This window comes from Sinocyclocheilus anshuiensis, unplaced genomic scaffold (genome assembly GCF_001515605.1).
Source record: "Sinocyclocheilus anshuiensis isolate Anshui unplaced genomic scaffold, SAMN03320099.WGS_v1.1 scaffold729, whole genome shotgun sequence".
In the NCBI taxonomy this organism is placed as follows: Eukaryota; Metazoa; Chordata; class Actinopteri; order Cypriniformes; family Cyprinidae; genus Sinocyclocheilus; species Sinocyclocheilus anshuiensis.
In genome coordinates, this window is record NW_015536561.1 from 948,894 (window position 1) to 973,300 (window position 24,407).

The 24,407-nt window shown below is 36.3% G+C and overlaps 1 protein-coding gene and 1 long non-coding RNA gene across 2 annotated transcripts; one reads left to right on the forward strand and one right to left on the reverse strand.

Annotated features, from left to right (window-relative positions):
* Positions 1-247: 247 nt before the first annotated feature.
* On the forward strand, positions 248-23,220 carry LOC107701666 (synaptic vesicle glycoprotein 2B-like). Its single transcript, XM_016503724.1, has 13 exons — positions 248-527; positions 14,058-14,747; positions 19,102-19,282; positions 19,688-19,839; positions 19,937-20,070; positions 20,566-20,655; positions 20,795-20,908; positions 20,985-21,073; positions 21,317-21,481; positions 21,587-21,720; positions 21,791-21,991; positions 22,138-22,287; positions 22,930-23,220. The coding sequence occupies exons 2-13, from the start codon at positions 14,288-14,290 to the stop codon at positions 23,121-23,123; spliced, it is 2,064 nt and encodes a 687-aa protein (XP_016359210.1). The 5' UTR covers positions 248-527; positions 14,058-14,287; the 3' UTR covers positions 23,124-23,220.
* LOC107701674 (uncharacterized) lies at positions 10,571-12,512 on the reverse strand. The gene is made up of 4 exons (XR_001635672.1): positions 12,485-12,512; positions 12,284-12,406; positions 11,577-11,701; positions 10,571-10,887 (listed from the first exon to the last, which is right to left on the reverse strand). It is a non-coding gene; the product is annotated as an uncharacterized LOC107701674 (long non-coding RNA).
* Positions 23,221-24,407: the final 1,187 nt, after the last annotated feature.

Genomic DNA, 24,407 nt, shown 5'->3' on the forward strand with positions numbered 1-24,407 from the left:
GACAGACAGTTAGATAGATAGATATTCATCCCAGTCCACTTATAACCAAACCCATCCGTCATTTATAAAGCGGAGACCCCCTCCCCCAGCCCATCAGCAACTATCCATCTGCCAAGCCCAATTCCTCCTCCCTGATGTGCATTCTTTTTTCTCTACAGTATCTCGCCCTCCAACTCTCTCTCTCTCTCTCTCTCTCTATCACAAACAGTAGCTGCTCCTTTGGCACATGTGGGAGTGAGCAAGGAACAGAAGTAGGGATGGACGCTACCATTGTGAGTTGCTTGGGCGTGTTCAGGGAGCTCCTCCTATAATGAACGGATCGGGAGGAGGGACGGAGAGTGCGAGTGGGAGCGCTCGCATCCTAATCTTCCTGTTCAGCATCTCTGCTGGCTCTCTGGATGATCCCTCTCTCTCATGTTTGAATACAGGCCGTCATTACCGGATACTCAGCTTTTTGGGGGATTGTAAATTTTTACATTTTTAAAAATAGAGGGACTATTTTGGTGCATAGTCAGCATAATTTGACGGTAAGAAAGTTTATGTCTTGTGTATATAAATATAGTGATATAGTGTATTTAATGGTTTGTTTTGCCTTGAAAGTCCATACTAAAGGGTTGCAATGCACAGTGAGGCTCTCTGCAAACTAAAACTTTATGAAATATTAAAGGGAAGAACCAGGTTTGAAGCTCACAGAGGCTTTCAGTGCACAGAAAACTCAGCTAAAAGGAGTTTTTCTTTCAAATAAACTGTAACTGAAGACATTGAGGCGTTTAGATAATTCTTCCATTTATAGAATGGATCAATGAGCGTCTGGTTGCTGCTTAGTAGATTTTGGAAGCAGTTACATAATCAATACACAGTGAAAATATTTCTCCTGCAGTGACTAAGTGATGCAATAATCTAATAAGATAAAGTGCACGATCATCACCACTTTCGGAAAGTAGAACGCTCAATCGCAGTGGGAAGTTTTGCTGGAAGCATTATGAAACTTGCTTTTGCTAATTTAGTCCCCCCTCCCTTAAGTATTTAGGTAGATACTCACAGAATAGAAGAGAAATCTGTTGACCTACTCTTTTTGACATGAAAAGCATCAAGTTTATGAAAATGAGATGATGCGAGAGTGTGAACTGATTAAGCTTTAAAACTGATGTTTATCACTTTCAGTTCACTCCAGCATGTGTGTTCAGAAATGTGTGGTTGAATGCAAGTTGTGTGTTCATGGTGTGTATTTATAAAATGTGTGCGTGCTAGTTCTCCTTGCAATCTCCTTGCAATGGATGAAAACATATGCATTATTTATATCCTCTAAATGTCTCACGGGCACCAGAAGAACCATTATAGCCTTTCTCAGATTCAAAAACTGTTCATTAATCGCTCATGATGAAGCTAGTTGTGTAGTAAATGCGACTCTTCTGTATGCTACGTACAACTGCAGGTGATCTTATTCAAACTGGCAACTTATCCTGTCAAATAAACCTAGAAAAAAAAAACCGTTTCTAACTCACCATCCCAGATTTTTTTGGATCATTAGCTGTCTTCTGTGGCTTTCACACTGCTCCTCTGTGTATTCCTGGTGATCAAAGGCAGAAAACATGTTATAGAAATATGACTTATTAGAGGCACCACGCGGCAAGGGAATGCAGGGTGAAAACAAATCTTGGAGACTGCTTTGAGTTAGCAGAAACAAAGCTCAAACACTGCATCAAATTTGGACCAATTTTTGCACTAAAGTTTTAAATGTTCCACAGTCAGATATGAGTCTAAAGTTCCAAAGCAGAGCTGGCAAATACTCAGACTTTTCACAATAGCACACAATTCCCACAAGGATAAATGGATACATCTAGGCCCACATGGAATCTGCTCATTTTGGAAAGCCTGTCATTTTTAAAAAGCAAAAAAACTTTGCTTTTTTAATGAATATTTTGTCTATTTTTAAAAATATGAGGAGTCTAAATTAATTTTAAACCATGTTTGTCACCCTAAATCTGTGCTAAGCTCTGCCCCATAGGTTACTGTTGTTTACTCAGACTTTACCTTATGTCACTATATTCAAAGTTAAAAGCAACAACATTTTACTGCATTCTAAATAAATTTCAGGTGGAAAAAATGCATGTATATCTATCCAAATGCACAGATTTCCTCCATAGACATACGTTAGAAAAGTAATATTTGAGACAGGGCTTAACGATGGGTCAATGGGTCAAATCAAACCTTACCTTGTGTCACTATTGTAAGTAAAAAGGAAAAACATTTTGCTGTATTTTGAATCATTTTCATAATGCATTCATACATATCCGATTCCCTTAGATGTATGTTAGAAAAGTTATTATAGATGGGTGAATTCTGCAGATACTGATATATTAATATATTTATGTGGGACTTATCTGAAGTGAGCACAGTATATTAAACCATGGCACACCTGAGAAGCAAATCCCAGTCAAGCATCTTAATTTGGTTCTCCAGATGTCTGAAATGACCTGGGTCTTTACTGTGATGAATTACTGAATATAAAATGAACCCTCATACCTGCAATTATAATGTCAGATTGACTGTTTTATATGCATGTTACATAGAGCGTTGTTTAACAGTGCTGAATTATGTAAATATCTTTCTTCATGAAGCTCATTGATTTGCATGCATTTGTGTTCATTACAGCACATGATTAAAGGGAGAGAAACTGCACACGGGAGCAGTAAAATAGGTGCATACGTGAACTCAGAAAGCAGCGGTTATGTAACACCCAGCTGGCTGTTTCATCAAGGGAGAGCTGGAGAGGGAAGTGCTGGGTGCGGTTGTGTAGAAACATACATCAGCATGCACTGAGCTCTGTATGCAGCTGCTGTTAACCAGGATGAAAGCTTTTCACCAAAGTTATGGATTTATATGACAAATGACATTTAATTTTTTCCCTTCATTTTTATTTATTTATTTTTCATTTTTTATGTTTTTTAACATTTAAATTTTAGACAAAGGTTTTAAAAATAAATACAAATAAATAAATACAAAAATATTTTTATGTAATATAAGAGTAATACAATTAAATGAAAAGAAAAAATAAAGATACATTAAAAACTGATTATTATATTATGAACTATTATATTATAATTTGTTTAATTTATTTATTATTTTTATTTGACCTAATATTATTTGTAATTGGGGAGTGGTAAATTCATAATAATCTCATAATAAATCATAATTTTTTCTAAAATGTTTATTTATCTTTTGTTATTTTTTTAAAGGGTAAATAAATAAATACATATTTTTGTAATATAAAAAAATACAATTAAAAAGAAAAACATGTTGTAACATTATATTATATTATATTATAATTTGTTTAATTTATTTATTATTTTTATTTTACCTAATATTATTTGTAATTGGGGAGGGGTAAATTCATAATAATCTCATAATAATTATTAAAAATAAAAACATGTTGTAACATATTATATTATATTATATTATATTATATTATATTTGTTTTATGTATTATTTTTCATTATATGATGGGGGGAGGGGGGTATTATATTCAGTAAATTAAAAAAAAAATTTTTTTCAGATAAATAAGTTATATTTTGAAAAATGACAAAGCTAAACTATATTTTTATGCAATAACGACCAATGAATTGTTTACCATAAGATCAGGAACGTGCATTAGGAAAGCAAATAAGTTCCATTTTGATCTCTGTTGACCTCATTGTCTATGTGAGCAGTTCATAAAACCAGTCTGTTAAACAAACCAAACAGGAATGGCTTTGTTTCGCAGAGGCAGGCTGTCATTTCCTCCTCCAAGTGAGCAAAGAAAGTCTCCATTCCAGACTTTATCACTGATGAGAGATGCTAGCTGCTATCAGCTGTCTACGAAAATAACAAAGCGCAATGAGACAACGGAGAGATACGGAACAGATAAATCCTTTTCTCATGTCATCTGTGCACTCTGGATCAGAGAGAGAGAGTAATCCAAAGCCATCCGTGGCCAGTGGACAGAATAACATTTCCACAGTATTACGCAGGATTAAATTGCAGCTCTCATCTGTCATGACGACAGCTGATCTCACTAACTGATTCTTTCTGTTATTTTCCCCTCACAAACACTAACATCTCAGAGATAGGTCAGGTCAGTGATAATGAAGATCATTACTGACTTGTTTCGAGGGCCTTGACCACTATAGACATTGACAGATTCTTCAACTTTTAAAGTTAGTTTACCAAAATGAAAAATGCCATCATCATGTACTCACCGTCATGTCTTTCCAAATTTGACTTTCTTCTGTATTGACCTTTTTTCCTTGCAGTGAATGGACTACAGCTTTCAAGCTCCAAAAACTCATAACTTATGCACCATAAAAGCATCATAAAAGCAGTTTATAAGACTCATGCACTATATTTCTTAAGTAAATTTAAGTTATTGTTACTAAAGATCTACACATCCACCCTAAATCTCCTTCGCACTTTAGGAACAAATTGTTCTCTTGAGTCAGCTCTTTTCAATGAATCAGTTGATGTGGTTCACAATAACAAGAAGGATTCCTTCACAAATCTTTTTCGACTTAGAAAGATATTCTAACATCCAAAGTAATTTAATTCAGCATCTTTATACAATCAAGAGATGTTTTTAATGCATATAAAACAATTAAAGCAACATTTTAATTCACATGTACAAATATTTTTCTTTTATACAATTTGAAAGTGTATTTCAGATCATTTAAATAATAGGATTTCATTGAAATATTTATATTTAAATATTTGAAACTATTTTTCTTTTATATAATTTATAGGTGTATCTTAAATCATTTAAATATTTCGATTTAAATATTTAAATAATTGAGATCATTTAAATTATTTAATTTAATTTTTTAACTTAAATATTTGTATTTTATATCATTTAAATGTGCATTTGTGAATCAATTTAAATACATTATTTAGATCATTTAAAACAAATTATTTTATATAACAAATATTTGCCGTTTACATCATTTAAAGGTGTGAATTTTAGATCATTTAAGTAATTGTGTTTCTTATCATTCAAACATATGTACTTTCATCATATAAATAATTGTATTTAATTTAATTTAAATATTTACATAATTTAGGTCATTGAAATTATTTACATTTTATGCAACTTAAAAGTAATTACATTCCACTTTAAATATGTGTTTTATAGATAATTTAAATAATTGTTTTTCATTTAATTTAAATATTTATATAAATTAAATAATAACAGAAGTATTTGTACTTTTAATCATTCACATGTCTGAATTTCACATAATTTAAACATTTGTATTTCATATCATTTAAACATTTGTATTTAGGCCATTTAAATAATTACGTTCTATATTATTTAACTATATGTGTTTCAGATCATTTACATTTTTGTATTTTAAATGGACAGCTGAAATAAAGTGGCTGTAGCATGATTTGCATTAGTCCTGCCAGAGAGGTGCAGACTCTGACGTAAACGCTTCCTGGAGACTAGCAGGTTTTAGGAACCATGAAAATGAATGAAAAAGATGTCTAAATCTGTGTTCCTGGAGCTGTGATTCATATTTTATATTAAGCTTTTAAAGCCCCCCTGAAATGCTTAGAAACACGCAGCGTTACTCTATGTGCTGACGTCATTAACTGAAACAGGAAGACAGGGCGGGACATATCAAGCAGCCCCGCCCCTTTTTAAAATAGCCAATAGCGTTCATTTATATCACAGCTTGGGCTAGAGCCGTTGAGCTCCGTAAAGTCGCATTTGACAGGGTATGCCAGCCACAATCTCATCCTTAATGCTATAAAATATTAGTGATGGGAAGTTCGGATCATTTTACCGACTCGGACCTTTGAGTCTCATTCAGCAAAATGAACTAATCTTTTTTCGACTCATTTCGTTCATTTTGTTCATTTTAGCAAAATATAATTAAAATGTTACGTGTTACTTCCCTAACACGTCTACTACTCACACAAACGTTGATCACACTACGAACAATACAAAATGAGACGACTCGTTCTTCCCGAGTCACATTAAAGATTCGTTCCAAATGAACGAATCGTTCAAGAACGACCCAACAAAAATATAGCATTCTGTGTAGAATTCAAATAGCTCCGATACATTTTGTGGTCTGCGCCGACTCGCGCATGTGATCCGAAACCAATGCAGTCTGAGCCGGAAAGAGAATTGATTGATTCATCTCTCGAGTCTTCGGGTTTGAGTCGTTCGTTCATCACGTGACAGCCCCATAAACTTAAGCGGTGCGGTGGTTAGCGTGACAGCGCGAAACCAGACTTCTTTTTTTCCTCAATGGAAAGCATATTTACACTGTTTGAATCGTTCCCAGTCCCCTATATAGTGCACTACGTGCCATTCACTGTACAGAAAATACTAATTCTGTGGACAAGTGACCGATTTCAGCCGCGGCTTCAGCGTCTATTTTATAGTGTAGGGGGCGGGCGCTTCGGATTCTAGAGAGCATTTGATTGGACAGAAAGTTTGATGAGAAGCTGAAGTACGATGTGACGTCAAAAAAATCGGTGAGCCGTTTTGGCGGAAGTGACGAACTGCAAGCTTTGAATGCTTATATCTTCTAAATGCGAATTTTGTCACTGTTTTGGAGCACACTGCCTTATAGATAACCTTAAGACTAACATATTGATACTAACACCCAAAAAACTTTAATTTTGATTTCATGGGGACTTTAAGGAAGACGCCTGGGGCAACACAGGAGCCTCATGGTCAGATCATGATGAGTTAATACTTTACCTCTCTCAGCTTAACTCACAAGTTTGAGTCTATCAACGCTTTCGAGGGAGGGCCAAATTAGATCATCTTTCACTGGGTTAGAAATAGCATCTCTGATAATGAAGATGTCACTGTCATGAGAGCGATGGTCACGGTGGCTTTGAAAGATGTGACATTTGTGTTAACCACATGGGATTTTGACTGTGGTTTTGTTGTCAGTGGGTGTTTGGGTCATCTTATTAAAACTGCTGGTTACCTGGTTGAGCTAGTTTACTATTTTTTTTTCTATGTTATTTATTTTATATATTTTTTATAATAATTTGAACACACTTTTATAATAACTGATTATAATTGTAATATTTGTATTATTTATTAAGACTTGTGTTACACACATAAATCTTTGGGGGCTCTGGGACCCCGACATAAAAATGTCTAAATAAATCTCAGCAGAGCATGACTGTTAAGATGGTATGACCTGTTTAAACAAACTACAGACTACAGCAACTTCTCCGTTACAAAATATTATCCCTCAGCGCTTATTTTAGGGTGTGCTTTGAGAAAAATGAACCCTGTGAAATTCACGCCCCAGATTCAAGTCCAAACCTGCAGTGTTAGAAAAGATCCAATACCAAAGGAATCCACTGCTTATAGCCTACATACATGCATAATGTTTAGGGAAGCCATGCAGCTCTGTAGTTCAAAAGAAACAGAAAGAAATCCCAGTCTGTGCCAGTATGTTTCAGAGATTCCATGAGAACAAGACACTTACTAATTGATCTGAATGAGTAGCAAGCGTGAATATTATCAGGACAGATTTCAAATGATCTGCAAATATGATTAACCTCATTAAACTCAGGAAGACCATCTGTATATTTGACTATGAGCAGTTTGATTGTTGCTGAATTGCTGAATTGTCTAAAAGGTGGTGACAAGTGACTGTCTTATTTAATGATTCACCGATTCATTCACTGATTGAATCATTAATTCAGCCGATTCTTTCAGAAGTGAAACACGTTCATCCATTCAAGAGATTCAAAAACGCTGATAGATTCAGGAATTGATAGACGCCAATGTGTTGCAGCTTGTAGCGGTTTTGTTTGGATCTATTTTTGTTGGATGAACAAAAACAGATAAAAAGTGTCTGCCAATATTGTGTCTAAAATGTAAGTTGCTCAATATGTAATATGTAAAACACATAGAGATTCTCATTGGCTGTTTGATGTTTAAAAGAGGCCAGTTTGAGTGTGAATAAAATTATAAATTTTAAATTTTATTTTCATAGATTTTATGTTTTGATTATGTTATTAATGTTCACTAGTTAATTTAATTGGTCATTCCACCTAAAAAAATATTTTTACTGTTAATATTCCTCAATTAAAATAAGGTCATAACATCAGCATGCATAATAATTATAAAAGAATCTGCTAAATGTTTTAGATGGTCATAGCATGTCACACTTCATCACATTGAACTACCCATATGTCAACAGTGTTGAACACCTTTACTTTTTACATTTGTTTGTAATATACTGTAGGTCTGCTGCATTGTCAAATCCACCTGGATTAAACCTAAAAGTTGACAAATGACCATTGTCATCCACATTATTACCCACAACACATCATAATCCCAAACCACAAACCTCTCTGATACTTTTCCTGTTGGGAGACCTTCATCCAACCCCTTACTAACAGATAATTCGTCATCCTCCAAATATTTGAGCATAGACCTAATTACAGTTCCTTGCATCCCCACTGGACAGTTTGCCATCTCCGTGCTCAAGCTGTGAATATCACCAGCTGAATCCACCAACTAACTAGAATCTTGTTATCCCCATGGATAATGAATGACGGGCTCTACGTAACAGAGAGTTAGCCTACTGAATCTTTCATGGCCAGGCTTCTATGGTTTGACGCATGTGTTGTATATTTGGCTTGACGTGGGTGTGGTGCGGTGCACTTGAAGCATCTTGTACCATGGCTTGCTGTACCATGTCTTCTTGCTGCAGTGTGTTCTCTCTCAGAGAAGGCTTTCAAGGCCTGCCATGCACAAATCAGCTCTTTTGCTATACACACATCATTCACCTGAGATGGCACGAATTGCAATGCTATTTTTGAGTTAGTAGCTGCAATCTTTTTATATGTAGTCAGTATATGTACAGTTATTTTGGGGCCACTTGTAGCAAATTAAAAATGAATGGTATAAAAACAATTTCACTCAGAAATTGCAACTAAATTTCACCTTTAATACAAAGAAACAGCAAGTAACACATTGAATTAAACATGAAATTTTAAGTAGAAAGACTGAAATAGTATTTTCTTGTAAAACTTACTCTAATAATCAGCAACTTCAAAAAATACATGAGTACAGAGCAGTGCCGCGTTAAGCCTTTGCGGGGCCCTGGGCTAACACAGATTTGGGGGCCCCCCTCCGTTACACACCAATCAAAATAAAAAAATGCGATCAAACACTGTATAAAGTTGCGCACGATATACTCGTGAAATAAAATCAAACTCAATGCGCACGTCACACTCTAAAAAATGCTGGGTTAAATATAACCCAGCGCTGAGTTGAAAAGGGACAATCCCAGCTATTGGGTTGTTTTAACCCAGCGGTTGGTTTCAAAACATCCCAACCGCTGGGTCAAAACAATCCAATAGCTGGGTTTGTCCCTTTTTGACCCAGCGCTGGGTTATATTTAACCCAGCATTTTTTAGAGTGCATAGTCCCATAGGAGTCAAAAAAAATATGTACATAAATTAAACAATATTATCGAATAATAATCTTACAAATCAGCAACAGCCCAGCATATACAATTTAATTCTTCCTGCTCTTCTTATAATGCACTAGAAGTTATAGACATTTTAAAAATTTATAATTTTGTTTCTCTATTTAACAACATTAACTTACAATAGTGAAAGACATCTTCCCTCAGGTATTTGTCCCTCATGTAAATACGATTTCAATTTAGTTCTAAACTCAGACAGAATTTGAAGCTTTCACAGGTAAAGGAAGGATATTCCATAGCCTCGGTACAACTATTACAAATAGTAAAAGGTAGATAGTATGTTTTCTAGCTGGATGCTGTGCTTAAGTTATGATCAATAATCACGTCTTTGCATTCGACCAAACTGATCTAACAAAGCAAACTTGCAGTGCTACGTTCGCAATCCAAACAATGCTTTGGAAAAATAATAATTTATTTGTTATTTGTATGGTCTGGGTGGTCATATGGCGTATGCCTGCAAATACGGGACAAACTGATGCCTTAAATACAGGACGATTCCGTATTATTGGAACGGTTGGCAACCCTATATAAAATGAAAAAGAGAATTGACTCGGGGGCCCCCTAGTGTTCGGGGCCCTGGGCTGCAGCCCATGTTGCCCATTAGGATAACGCGGCCCTGGTGCAGAGATTGACACACTTCACACTTAAAGAAATAGTTCACACATATTAAATTAAATTAAATACAATTTATTTTATTTTATTTATGTTTTATTAAATTAAACTAAATACAATTTATTTTATTTATTTATTTATTTGTTTGTTTGTTTGTTTTTTCCTTTAATTGGATGGATTTAATTATTACCTTTTTAAATGAATACCTGGTAGATGTTTTACTGTATTTGTGAAAATTAGACACAAAATTTGAATTTTTTTTCTTATTTAAATTCAGTGTAAGAATTTACTGACTGGGGGCTTAGACATATTTGCTATTTTACAGATTATTGCAAAATTATAGATGTCAGTGATCTCGCCGTAGGTTTAAAGTAATGTGTTCATGTAACGCAAACAAGAATTGATTACAAGTTTTTTCAAGTATGCTTTTTTAAACATTATATTTAGCCTGAATAACAAAACAGTCATTGCCTTAACACTCAAGTCCGCTTGATTGTCATAGAAACTATCGCCATTGTCATAGTAACTACTGCTCAGAAAGTACAGCTAGAAATGTTCTCTTGTATCAGTTTGCAAAGAGCCAAATGTCTCCTGTAGGTTTGATGGAAAAGGTATCAGATGAACTTGCAACTGATTCTTTTTGAGAAAAGCCCATCTGGAAACTCTGACCTTCACTTGTCTTAGTCAACAGGGAATGAGCCACTTAGTCGCAGATACTGGCGGGCTGAGAAAATGCCAAATTGCACATTTACCTCAGTGCAGTCCTCTTCTGGACAATAAACAAATTCATTGTTATCCACACAGGACACGGGGAAACTAAAGTGAATCAATCTTGAATAAAAAGCCATTTAATGAGCTCTAGCAGTTTTGCACAGCGCTGTGCCAGAATTGCTCCTCTCATATAATGCACAGATGGGAAGTAATGTTTAACAAGACATGGGAATTTGGAGAGGAGTACGCTGCCTCAAATGATTGCAGATTGATTTCGCCTCAACAACAGTTTTCTAATAGACCTTGTTTGGATCAATTCCTGAGGGAAATCCTATTCTCTGTATTGTTGATGACCCTGAAGAATATTCACAGACTGAATGTGTTTTACTCTTAAACCTTTGTTTGTGTATCTCCCATCATGATGAATTTAAGTCAAGTCAGTCAAGTCACCTTTATTTATATAGCGCTTTTAACAATACAGATTGTCAAAGCAACTGAACAGCATTAATTAGGAAAACAGTGTGTCAATAATGCAAAATGACAATAGTAAACACTAATTTTTCAGTTAAAGACAGTTCATCATTGAATTCAGTGATGTCAACATCCAGCTCAGTTCAGTTTAAATAGTATCTTTGCAATCATTTGCAATCAATTTAATCTCTCCTTAACCTAGCAGGTGTTAATGTGTTGCAATTTGTCAGATTTGCGCTGCAAAATGCATGAATTCAGCAATAATAAAATGCCTACCTGCATGTTAGAGCCGTTGTGCAGAGGTAAACACCAAGATTTGGCTGCTTAGCATGGTCCAGTTAGCACCTGTTGCTAGATGCTGTTGTAAGATCTTATCTCCAAGATGTAGCCATGTGTAATGCCTATTCAAAAACATATGACATTCCACAATATCTCCTCATAGATCATCAAAATAGCATTTCCAGTTATCCTTTTGTGGCACTGGTAACTAATCTCGTAGGCTATCAGCAAGCAACATGCTAACTTGCAGACTACTAGGCTAGCTGCATGCTTAGATGGCTTGCTACTCAGCTAGTCGCATGCTTTACAGGTTAATAGAATAGCGGTATGCAAAGTTACAACTAACCAAACCAAAAATGTTTAAATTGACATGCTAACTTGCAGCCTAATATGCTTAGATGGCTTGCTAATCAGCTAGCCTATGTGTTGCAGTTTAATAGCCTAGTGGAAAGTAAAGCTAGTTGGCTAACCAAACAAACAATGTTTAATGTAACAATTTATAGCTTCTTTTTAATAATATGTGTGACAGATAATTTAAAACACAGTTTACACAGTTAGCACAACATACAACACAAAGCTTTTTTTGTATCAGGAACTAATTCATTAAATAACAGTAGATTTTTTGCTAGTGACCACACTTATAAACATAAAATGGGCTTTTTACATCACAGCTCAGGATAGTTAGTGAAGGTTTTAAGACTCACAAATGGGAATGTTAATGGCTAGCTCTCTCCTGTTATGGCAGACCACCTTGATTAGCACACATGTGCCTCCTGGCAATGTTTCCTATTACTTTCCCGCTCACTTTCTCCTCTCTGCTGTTCTGTCTAATTACAGCCATAAAAATCCCATAAATATAATTAATTTAGACAAATCAGTGAATGAATGAGTCTGACTATACATACATCATCTTCATGTCTTCTTCATCAGCACTAATTAATATGGAACAGGCTCATGTGACCTCGCCATTCATTATACGATTATTCAAATTAGCAATTCAAAGGATGATCCCACTTGTGCCCTCTCGCTCCAACCAAAGAAATTTAAATTAGGGTTCTTGTTAAACTAACCTAATTGCCCACACACCTAATTCATGAGTGTCTCAGCTAGCACCATTTCCTATAATGAGTCCACAGGTCTTATAGGTAATAACAGATAGGATGGACAGTATTAACATATGTATGGTGGAGTAGAGTACTCTTCTACATTGTAATTCACAGTGTGTCTGTCTGCTGGTGATGTGAATATTTGGACTGGTGGGAATAAGCCTTGGGAATAAATCCTTGCGTAAAACCTTCCTTGAGGCAGAAAGACAGCAAGAATTGTGTTGAGTGAGACCGATAATAAATTAGAAGAGGTCTCTGTGTCTTGTGACAGGCCTGGGTTTCATTTGTGAGCTCATTTGGTTACAGCTTTACAAAGCCTATTTAAAAGTGTGAAACAAAGGAAGTAACATTAATACGGCATGCCATGACATCCTTTACAAGAAAAAAGGGCTGATTTTGTTTATGGAATGCATGTTTAATTTATTGTACTTACAGATATAGTTGCCTGCCTGTTTTAACACACTTTAATTACTTTTTAATTTAATGACTGTTTAATATGTTTAATTGTATGCTTATTTATTTATTTATTGCCATAGCCAATGATGCTGGAAAACAAAATAATAAATAAATATACATATAATAAAACATCTCACAACAATACAGTAAATACTATATAACTGTCAGTTTGTTATTTGATAGAAATATTGATATTTAGTGTCTAGTAACATTACAAGCAGTAACAGTAACTTACAAGCAAGTTGTGCTTAAAAGCACAACAAATCATACTTTTTTCCATTATTTATTTATTTATTCATCTATCTATCTATCATCCATCCATTCATCCATCCATCCATCAGTCGATAGCATCTGCAGTTGATACATATTTATTTTTTGCAGTCAATATAGTCCTTTATATGGAAGGAATAAATAAATAAATAAATACATACATACATACATACATACATACAAACGTATTTTTTAAATTAATTTATTGTATTTATTTTTACTGCCAATACACCCAAGCAACAAATATATATTATTTATTTCTGTAAAATAAAATCTCATCAAATTCGAACCAGTAGAACCAGTTGTGAAACCAGCAGCTGTAATGCGACAGAGCTATTTGATAGGTGCTATTCATCTTAAATTAGGGACCAATTTACAAAGCGGTTGATAAGAAAGCCTGGGTGCTTCTCAAAGTATCGTTTCGTAACCCAAATCATATATGTTCATACCAGTGTGGTAAATAACAGTTTTGACATTAACTCACCCACAATGTCCTTGGCTTCATAAAGCCTGATTAAGCAGTCTGTTTTTTAGACCAGTGTCATGAGTATACAGAAGTCAAATGTATCCTTCATTTATATGCTTGATGTTGAAGCATTTAAACAAGGTTCAGTATAACTGATTCAGTTTTGATTTCCATTTGCAGGCTCAGCATGTGGCCCAATGAGAGCTCTGAAAATCAAAGGTGATTAGAAGTGACCAACCTCCATCCTTACAGTCAAACTCAAGGGACCCATTTGATTGGAGCCTTGATGAGATTTATTTAGCAGTAAACACTCAAGCAGATCAAAAGTACAGCGACACAAACCAACACAGCTACGGATTATGCCTATATAGGCTCTGACGTGCAGTGTAGGTAAGAACATCTCTGAAACCATGGCGGACCCCTACCACAACAACATTTACCACCAAGGAGATGGAGACAGCTATGGGACGTATGGACAGGGAGGACAGGATGGCTACGGTTATCAGACTGACTACCCTCCACAGGAGGATGATGCCGCCAGTGATGTCACCGAGGGACACGATGAAGAAGATCAAATGTATGAAGGGGAGTACCAGGGCATCCCCCACCCGGATGAGGTCAAGGCTGCCCGGAGGGCAGCGAGAGCAAAAGCGAGGACCATGGCGGACGGCGTGTCAGATCAGGAGGAGCTTGCTGAACAATACGAGGACATCATGGAGGACTGTGGACATGGGAAGCTCCAGTGGACCTTGTTTGTGGTGTTGGGTCTGGCGCTAATGGCAGACAGCGTGGAGTGCTTTGTAGTGGCTTTGGTGCTACCCAGTGCAGAGAAAGACATGTGTTTGTCCCATGCTGAGAAGGGAATGCTGGGTAAGTCACCGTTTTAGTGTTCAGAATAGCATACTACCATAGTATTTCTGCAGTAAACACCTGAATGATCCACTAAATTGGCCAAAATGGGAAGTATACTGCACTTAGGCTATATGTACTGGTTTCCCATGATACATTGCACTCAATCCTACATTTCCAGTGCTAAACTTTATGAAAGTTAACCATGGTTTTACTACAAATAAAATGAAAAAACATTGTTACTATAGTTAAACCATGGTATCCACAAATTAACCATGGTTTTGCTACACTAACCATAGTTTAACCACGGTATTTTTAGTAAAACTGTGGTTATACAAATGGTAATCAATATGCCAAAAAATGTAGTTTACTACTGTTTGAAATAGTTAGCGCTGCATAATGTGTACTGTTTCACATCATTTTGAAACAAAGCAGGCCATATACAATGTACACTATGCAGTAGTTGTATGTAGCATGTAGTTAGCATTGTGCTAGCTAGCATTCCATTATGTACATATCCATTGTTAATCTTATTTTAAAATGAACACAGACTTAACATGAACAATCTGAGAGGATGTATGGAGGATTTTCTTGGTGTATATTGATTTTTATGGATGTAGGTCATGTGCTGATATCCTTTTTTCTGAATCCTTTTTTATAACAAAAAAGCAACCTAGCAAAACAGCATGAATTAAATTTAGCTGGCTATGGAGTCCTGGATGCTGTTCCATATGCACATGCTGACGAAAGGTTGTAGTTTAATTAATCCTAGTGATTTTGTGAATTGAGACAGACCTGAATGATGGTATGCAGTCAGTTTTAGCCAACTGGTACTTAAGGAGACCATCAATTCAGAATGTTCTCAAATTAGCTAATGGGGCACTCGACGGTTGAGATTTATGTGGCTGGCTCGGTTTTACATCAATCTACTCTTGCTTAGTAAAGCAGTGGGGGGAACTGACTCGTGACTCCCAAAGGTAAGACTGAGATGGGTTGGTTTTAGGACAGACTAAAGCCTGAGACAAACAATTAAGCAAGACCAAACAAGCATAGACATTGTAGGAAGGGGTAGTTGTGTTTAATGTGCCCCAAATTAATTGTCCCTATAGTTGGGACAGACACTTTGTAGTACTAGTGGAAAAATGATTTATTTATTTATTTTTGATTTGATTTGATTTGTCCTAAACTTGAAATACATCTTTAATGCAGGACCTGAATTAAGATGTATTACTAGTTTGATCTCACTTCAGATAAACATTAGTCAAGACAATGCCTGATAATCCATAGATGTTTTTTGATTAATCTGCTCCTTAATTTATTAGTTACAACAGGAAGCCAAATTTAAAGACTTTAGTTTACCTTGTAATAATAAAGGCAATCTAGAAATCTGTCTATCGGATTGAATTTTTCAAGGCACCAGCAGTGACAGTGCACAACCTTACCCAGTCTGGATAAGTGATATTGATGTGTGTGCAGAAGTAGCGTGTATGAGAGTAAAGACTGTCTGTGAGCATCAGGGAGCCAGAATGAGCAAGCACTTTCCATCCTGCACACCCGTTGTGGAGAACAACTGTGTCAGCAGTAGCCTGACAGATCGATAGCTTCTCTCTTGACCTTGCTCTGATACATAATTTTGTGCCCACCTCCCCCTGCAGTCCCCATCAGGTTATATTCGTCACTAGCTTTTTCATGTTTTTCACATTACTATTGGGGTTGGTTATGATATGCCATCTTTACAGAGACATTTTAGCTTCTTCCAGGTCTAGAACCGAGCATGCATGGTGTCTTGTAGATGGGTCAGCCACTTTTACAGGTTTTTGTAGTTTTTTTCATTTTTGGCTCAACACTGCACCAGATTTCTTGTTGGGTTGCTTGTCAACTGACTATTAAAGTGTGGTCACATTTACTGTTTTTTGGCGAATTTTCACTGGCGAAATCCAGTCATTTCAATAGGAATATATGCGATTGGGAATTTGGCATGAGGGCAAATGATTACCCCACACAGATTTCGCATCAGGTTCAGTTAGTCGTGTGAATTTGCCATGACTGCCAACAGAAAGCTGCTTTGTTTGAAAGTGACTTCTGTGTAAGCTGAGTTTCATACATCACTACACTGTTGATAGACAATATTATCTTGATAGACAAGATTAATGTTTTGCCAAAAATTCGCTAATGTGTATACTTTTATTCCAGAATAATTAGGCTGGTTTGAGGTTTCTTATCTCAATATGCTTTTTTAATGTTTTTAGGCGGGTATTCACATATAATTTTTTTTAAATTTGGACTATTTGTAATTTGTCATCTTAAAAATGCAACACTCATAAAAACAGTGCAAATCATGACATAACAGCCAAAGGCATAGTTCAGAATGTCTGTGGCTGAATCGATAAACTAAAGCGGTTTATAGGGATCGAATTTGAAGACATTTACAAGAAGGTTTCCAGGACTAACTGACCTTACTAATCAAGTAGTAGAATTTGTATTATTATTATTTGACTAATTATCTAGTCATTCAAAGTGTCTCAAACATTGAATTAAAAAAGGTCAATAAATGTGTAATTTCTGCACCAAATGTAATTTCAAAAGAAGTTTAATTTTTGATCTAAATAGTTTCCTTTGATTGAAATAGTTTCCTTAACCCTCCCTTATCTCTCAGTGGTCAAAAAAAGCATATAGCCCCGCCCATACTCACTCCATTGGTCGAGTCAGTGTTGCTATGTCAGGCTGGTCGGAATTCTCAAACAAACAGAAGAATGTTTTGAAAGCACCAAGTGTTTTCACTTCTGAGGGGAATAAACCTACCAATAGCCTATATAGTCTCTGCATATTAAAGTGAGACAGGTGAAAGTATATTAGCATATGAAATGTAAACTGAAGTTGGCATGTAAATCTATATGACAATAAAGAATAAAATCACCACATCGGCTTAGCCTTGGGCCCTTATTTTGGCTCTGAAACATTGTCACGACTGCGTGACTCGGCGGATTAAGGCTGACCAATGGGATGCTGGGAGGATCCTCATGCTGAGCGGTAGGGCATAATGGCAACTCAGCTCCATATGTTGATCTGCTCATAGAGGACGGTGCTGTCACTCTCACACTAGTCTTACACCAAACTCCCTTCACCACATGACCATCTGTACTCCACGCCAGGCCTTCGTGCTTCGTGCCTGTGCAACACTATAGTTTTGAGGGGTAAATCTGCAGAATTATGCAGAATTGGTTTGATAAAATGAGTTAAAAGCAACTGAGGGTACTACATTACTCTTAATGTTGTCTGAAAGCATAATAGAATTAGATAAAATATTTATATTAAATGATTTAATTTAATAAATGCTTAATATTTATACCTGATATTTAATTGTTAAATATTTAACAATATTAAATATTTAATTAAAAAATAAATAAAAGAATATGAGTCCGGTATTTGTTCAAAATTTTGCAGATATTAACAATGACAGGGATTCTGTGATTTCTGGATGTAATAAGTCTGAAGTATAACCGTAATGTTTGTTCATTTGGTGAACACTTTTATCCAAAGCAACTTATGTGAAAAGATCATGCGTTTCCCTGGGAAGTGAACCCTAGAGCCATTTGCTAACGTTTGAGCTAAAAAATAGCTTTAATGTTAAATCATGATTACAATTAAACCTTTAAAACTTCTATTTAACTTCTATAAAACTTCTTTAACTAAATTAAAATGGTAATAATCTTGCCCTTCAAAAAGGAGTAAATCTACTGGCATAATAATAACATGCTTCCACTGTCACTGTACAACATTTGCACAAAGGTTCAAATTGAATGCCAGCTCTTTCACTGCTCTCTAAAGTGAGCACCCCACTGACAGGTACATTCACTAAACGTGTTATGTCAGCCAAATTGCACACCTGTGAGTCCTGCTATAGTTTCTGAACACCCACTCGCACTCATTAAGACTGACCAGGACCGCAAAATCTTCTATTGCAATCACTTAACATTGTGACTGCTCATTTGACGTTCCTTTCCCTCCATTTCCGAGACTACATTAGCTTAAATTGATTGTGGTTGCTTGAGTTCTGATCTTACATATTTCGATGTCATTTAAAAACACATGTAGACTCTATTGAATCTCATTAGAGAAGAGTGATTGAAAGTAAACACTGCACAGTAAATTTATTTTGGGGTGATGAGAAACTTGATGCATACTAACAAAGAGGTAAAGAGGGAGAGAATGCCCCCTAGAGGCACTGTAAAATAGAGGAGAGGTAAAATATGTGGACAAAATATTTTATAATATATATTTTTTATTTATTTAATATATTATAAAATTTAAATATTATGTAAATATAACTACTGTATGTCAGTCTGTCTCACGTGGTTTATCTTTTCTTCTACAGGTTTGATCGTTTTCCTGGGAATGATGTTCGGCGCATTTATTTGGGGTGGCCTGGCTGATAAAGTCGGTCGACGGAAATGTCTGATTATCGTCCTGGCCATGAACTGCATCTCTGCCTTCTTCTCCTCATTCGCACAGGGATACGGCTTCTTCCTGTTTTTCAGGCTGTTCTCTGGAATTGGGTAAGCTGGAGAAAAGTAGAAAGAGAAGGAGTGGTATATCAAAGCAAAATCTGCCCTCCACCTCAGAAGCCATAAAATTGCATGACAATAAGTCATTGTTTTCCATTAGCGGTTGAGCCTTTCTGTAAATCAAGCATGTCCAGGCTTAAGCCCTTCTCCCTCGGCTCAACTTCTAATTTAAACCTTGCAATGCTGGGTGGTAATTACAGGACTGATTTATGGGGAACTCTCAATCTAGCTAACCTCAAACTATAATACCCTTAAGACTACATCATGACATTAAAGATCTCGTCAATATGCTCTCGTGGCCATTTACAGGTTTTGTGGACAAGAACGAGGTAATGAAAGTTTGCAGATAGGAATAACTGCGTTGTAAGAGAACTGCGGCCATGTGTTGTCTTGCAGGATTGGGGGCTCCGTCCCAATAGTGTATGCGTACTTCTCTGAGTTCCTGCAGATGGATAAAAGAGGAGAACATCTCAGCTGGCTCTGCATGTTTTGGATGATGGGGGGCATCTACGCTTCCTTCACCGCCTGGGGCATCATCCCTCGATATGGTACATGCATATACCTTGAATATGTAGAGCGGTATATGGATAAAGCTCCTTTGTCCCCTTGTTTTTACATGTTGGTTGTGTTTTGCAATATTTTTAGGCTGGGGTTTCAGTATGGGCACAGAGTTCCAGTTCCACAGCTGGAGAGTGTTTGTTCTGGTCTGTGCTCTCCCAGCTATAGCAGCTTTTCTTGGGCTAATGTTCATGCCTGAGAGCCCACGCTTCCTACTGGAGGTATATATCTGAAATATACAATAGCGTTGTTCCAACACCTAGTGAGCTGACTTGCTGCCTACTGCCTACACAAACAGCTGCTTTCTAAGATAGCATCATAATATGTTGTGGTACCTCATAAGGTTCTTCATAGACAACAACTTGTGCCACACAAATCTGATTGCCACCTAAAACTTATGCCAAACTTTTCAAAATTGAGTTTGACGTCAGCATGTTGTTAACCAAGTTAACCAACTGATACTCTAATAAGCATGAAACTACAGAGCACACACAAATATTAATTCAAAAGAAAAGCTTTCATTTGAAATACATTTTTTGTAACGTTATAAATGTCTTTAATGTCACTTTTGATCAATTTAATGCATTTTTGCTGAATAAATAAAAATAGATCATACAGACCCCAAACTGTTTATCAGTAGTGTATGTACCTCACAAATCAAGCCATTATGAGTAATATTCACACAGCTATGAGAAAACAATATCCATCTCTTCCAGAATGCTAAACATGATGAGGCCTGGATGATCCTGAAACAGGTTCATGACACCAACTGGAGAGCCAGAGGAGAACCTGAGAGAGTGTTTACTGTAAGTTTAATGTTTTTCAAGAGCTGATTTGATGTTTGGAGTAATATGCAATAAATGTTGTCTTAGGTCTATGTCATGTAATGTGGTGAAGACTTTTTTTTATCATAATGCCTCATGGATAATGAATCCTTTTTTCCAGGTAACTCAAATCAAGACTCCAAAGACTCAGGAAGATGAGTTTATTGAGATTCAGACTGCAACTGGAACTGCTTTCCAGAGATGGGTGGTTCGAACTTTGACACTGACCAAGCTGGTAAACCATAAAGCTCACAGTTCAATTGACTTTATGTTCTTCAATACTTAATATTAATATAAGCTTTTGTGTGCAGGTCATGAAAAATGTTTTGTCCCTCTTGGGTCGTGATCTAAGACTCGCTACTCTGCTAATGGCCATCATATGGTTCACAATGGCATTTAGGTAAACCCCTTTTGCTAATTACTAATTATTGTTGTGTCCTGAAACACTGGTGCATTGACTATTTTATTAAACTCTTCTTTAGTTAAAGTGTGTAACTTTAGTGCCTCTAGTGTCAGCAAATGGAATTGCAACACATTGGTTGGAAAAACAGATAGTTCCACCTCCAAACTTGCCCCACTGGTGGAGTTTTCACACTACTAAACTAAACATTTCATTGCTTCTCTTTCTTGTGGTATATTTCAGTTTTTACGGGCTATCGGTGTGGTTTCCTGACATGATCAAACACCTCCAGCACGAGGAGTATGAATCCAAGGTCAAAGTATTTAATCGGGAGAAGGTGGAGCAATTTCATTTCAACTTCTCTTTGGAGAACCAAGTCCATAAAGAGGGAGAATACATCAATGACAAGTACGCTGACAAAAACGCCATCTGCGACATCCATTATCCACAAATTCTTCTCTTAATTGTCAGGCTATAGTAGTATCTCAACGTGTACTATGTGCTTTCATGCAGGTTCATCAACATTGAGATGAAGTCTGTGAAGTTTGAAGACTCCTTATTTGTGGACTGCTACTTCGAGGACATCCGATCCACAGACACCATCTTTGAGAACTGCACCATCCGCAGTACTGTGTTTTATGACACAGGTAAGAGATCTTACCCACAATCCAGAGTTGTTTTAGTGCACCAGGCCTCATGGTTTCTTCATTTCCACAGACTTATATGAGGAAAAGTTCATTGACTGTACATTAGAGAACGTCACTTTCCTGCACAACAAGAAGGGATGCCATTTAGACAATGAGGAGGAGAACGATGTCCTCATCTACTTGGTCAGCTTCTTAGGCAGTTTAGCTGTGCTGCCTGGAAATATCATCTCAGCACTCTTCATGGACAAGATTGGACGAATCAAGATTATAGGTGAGCTGAACTGCTACCTAGATGGCTACAAACCTTTTTCAGAGATGCTATCTTTATTTTTTTAAATCTAGTAGCTTGTAATCTAAGTGGCTAATGTTGTTTCTAACTAAGAGGAGCCTGTGAAAAACATTTTCTTCTCTCTGCAGGGGGTTCGATGCTTATTTCTGCTGGCTGCACCTTTTTTCTTTTCTTGAGCTTTAGTCAGGCAGTCATCATAGCCTGGCAGTGTCTGTTTTGTGGCGTTAGCGTAGCAGCGTGGAACGGCATTCAAGTCATCACTGTGGAACTCTACCCAAACTGGTGTGTAATTGCATGTTGCTTTCGGAGCATAGATACAATGTCCAGGCCAATTGTTAACATACATGCTAAACAAAGCCAAGTTGCAATCATATTATCAGTCTGATTTCACAAAAAAAAAACAGGCTTAATACAAATTGCTTTAGCACAACTGAACTTGTACAGTACATGTAAAAACACATACTGTCTTTTCACTGCCTATATACCATTTTGAGAAATTTTTTATTTTAATTTAATTTTTAATTCGCTTTTTTATATTTTATATTACATTTTAATATACGTTTTTAGTAATTTGATGTGTTCTTTTGTATTTTTATTATTTTTTATTTTTAAGTTTAAGTAATTTTAGTACTTCAGCTTAGTTCAACTTAGTTCCCAAGGCAACACTTGTAAATTTAATTTAATTTTTTTTAAGTTTGTGTTTTTCATCTAATATGTGTATATATATATATATATATATATGTGTGTGTATGTATATGTAATGTATTATATATGTATGTATAACAAAGCCAAGTTGCAATCATATTATCAGTCTGATTTCACAAAAAAAAAACAGGCTTAATACAAATTGCTTTAGCACAACTGAACTTGTACAGTACATGTAAAAACACATACTGTCTTTTCACTGCCTGGTCTCAACTTCTCTTACAGAGCCACAGCGTTTGGAGTCTTAAATGCCATTTGTAAGTTCGCGGCTATATTGGGAAGCTCAATCTTTGCCTCATTCGTAGGCATTACCAAAGTCATCCCCATTCTGCTGTCCTTCGTTGCTCTGGTTGCTGGCGGAGTGTTGGCCCTGAAACTGCCTGAGACCAGAGAGAAGGTCTTGCTGTGAAAATCTGAAGCTGAAGGTTTGGTCCAAGCCGTTGTTTTTAACTAATAGTGTGAAGATAACAACTGCTGGCATGTGAAAAATTGGGCTTATTCAAGGGAAAAAAATACTTTTAAACTCATAATATATGATATTAAACTCTAATATTCAAAAACTAGAAGGACCAAATGATGGAGCTACCCCTAGTCTGCATAGATATGCCTGATATGTCATATACAGTAAGTTAAAGGCCTGTTGGGTCATTTGGAGCCCCAAAAAATATCTGCACTAGTTATATAGTTTCAGAAAAATCTACAGTGAGTATTATAGAGAAAAACCTCCAGTGAAAAATACAATTTGTCCCAGATTTGCTTGGATGGGGTAATCAGAGTCATGGAAGTTTCAATCCTGTGCCATTTCTTGGTCAGAAAATTCAGGTACTGTTGAAGATTTTCTTTTTATCTTATAGCTTGTAATTTGCTATCGTCTCACCCTCTGCCTTTGCTTATGATGTAACCTCCTCTGATAAAAGGTGTATTTTTGTCTTGGTGTTTGCAAGTGTCCTACTATATGTCAAGAGACTGATCTCAATGTGTCGCTGTGCGTTCGGATGCTCGGTGCAGAATGTGTGCTTGTGTTTGTTGCGTCACTCCAGAAACCGTTACGTGTGCTTCCTCCGTTTTCTATTTTTTGCTTTATTACCTGTAAATTGCTCAATCTGGCGGAGCACCTTACAAAGCTCACCTCACTTTACCTTGCCTTTTCCTTCTTTCTTAGTGCTCTCTCACTCTCTTTCTCTATCACCCTCTTATTGAATTATTTTGCATTCTGTGAATCCTGAAAAAGTCGGACGGTTTGGTCACTTTGGATTTGAGCTTCACAGAGCCACATATCTGTACATGCTGTTGACTGAGTTGCATGTGTGTAATTTACCAAGTAATGTTGTGTCTTTTCTCAATGTGTTGTCTGGATGATGTAATGTATGTCTCACTGCGAATAAAACTGGTTAGACCATACTAGTCATTTGGTAACCTGTATCATTTTAGTTTTCATGAGCTGGTTATAGGCCTCTTAAGGGAACGGTTCACGAAAAAATGAAATCTCTGGTATGATTTACTCACCTTCATGTCGTTCCAAACCTGCACGACTTTCCTAACACAAAAGATGATATTTTGAAGAAAGTCTATACAATATTGTTTTTGGACCCCTTTGACTTCCATTGTATGTCCAAAAAAACATTATTTTGTGAAGCAATAAAGCCTTACAGGTTTGGAATAACATGAAGGTTAGTAAATAATGACATGATTT

What these genes read in the sequence shown, in the direction of transcription:
- LOC107701666 (XM_016503724.1), top strand. Translation starts at nt 14,288, where the DNA reads ATGGCGGACCCCTACCACAACAACATTTACCACCAAGGAGATGGAGAC. An exon ending in GGAGAATACATCAATGACAA is followed by an intron (nt 21,482 to 21,586) that starts GTACGCTGACAA and finishes GCTTTCATGCAG; the next exon opens with GTTCATCAACATTGAGATGA. An exon ending in CACTGTGGAACTCTACCCAA is followed by an intron (nt 22,288 to 22,929) that starts ACTGGTGTGTAA and finishes CTGGTCTCAACT; the next exon opens with TCTCTTACAGAGCCACAGCG.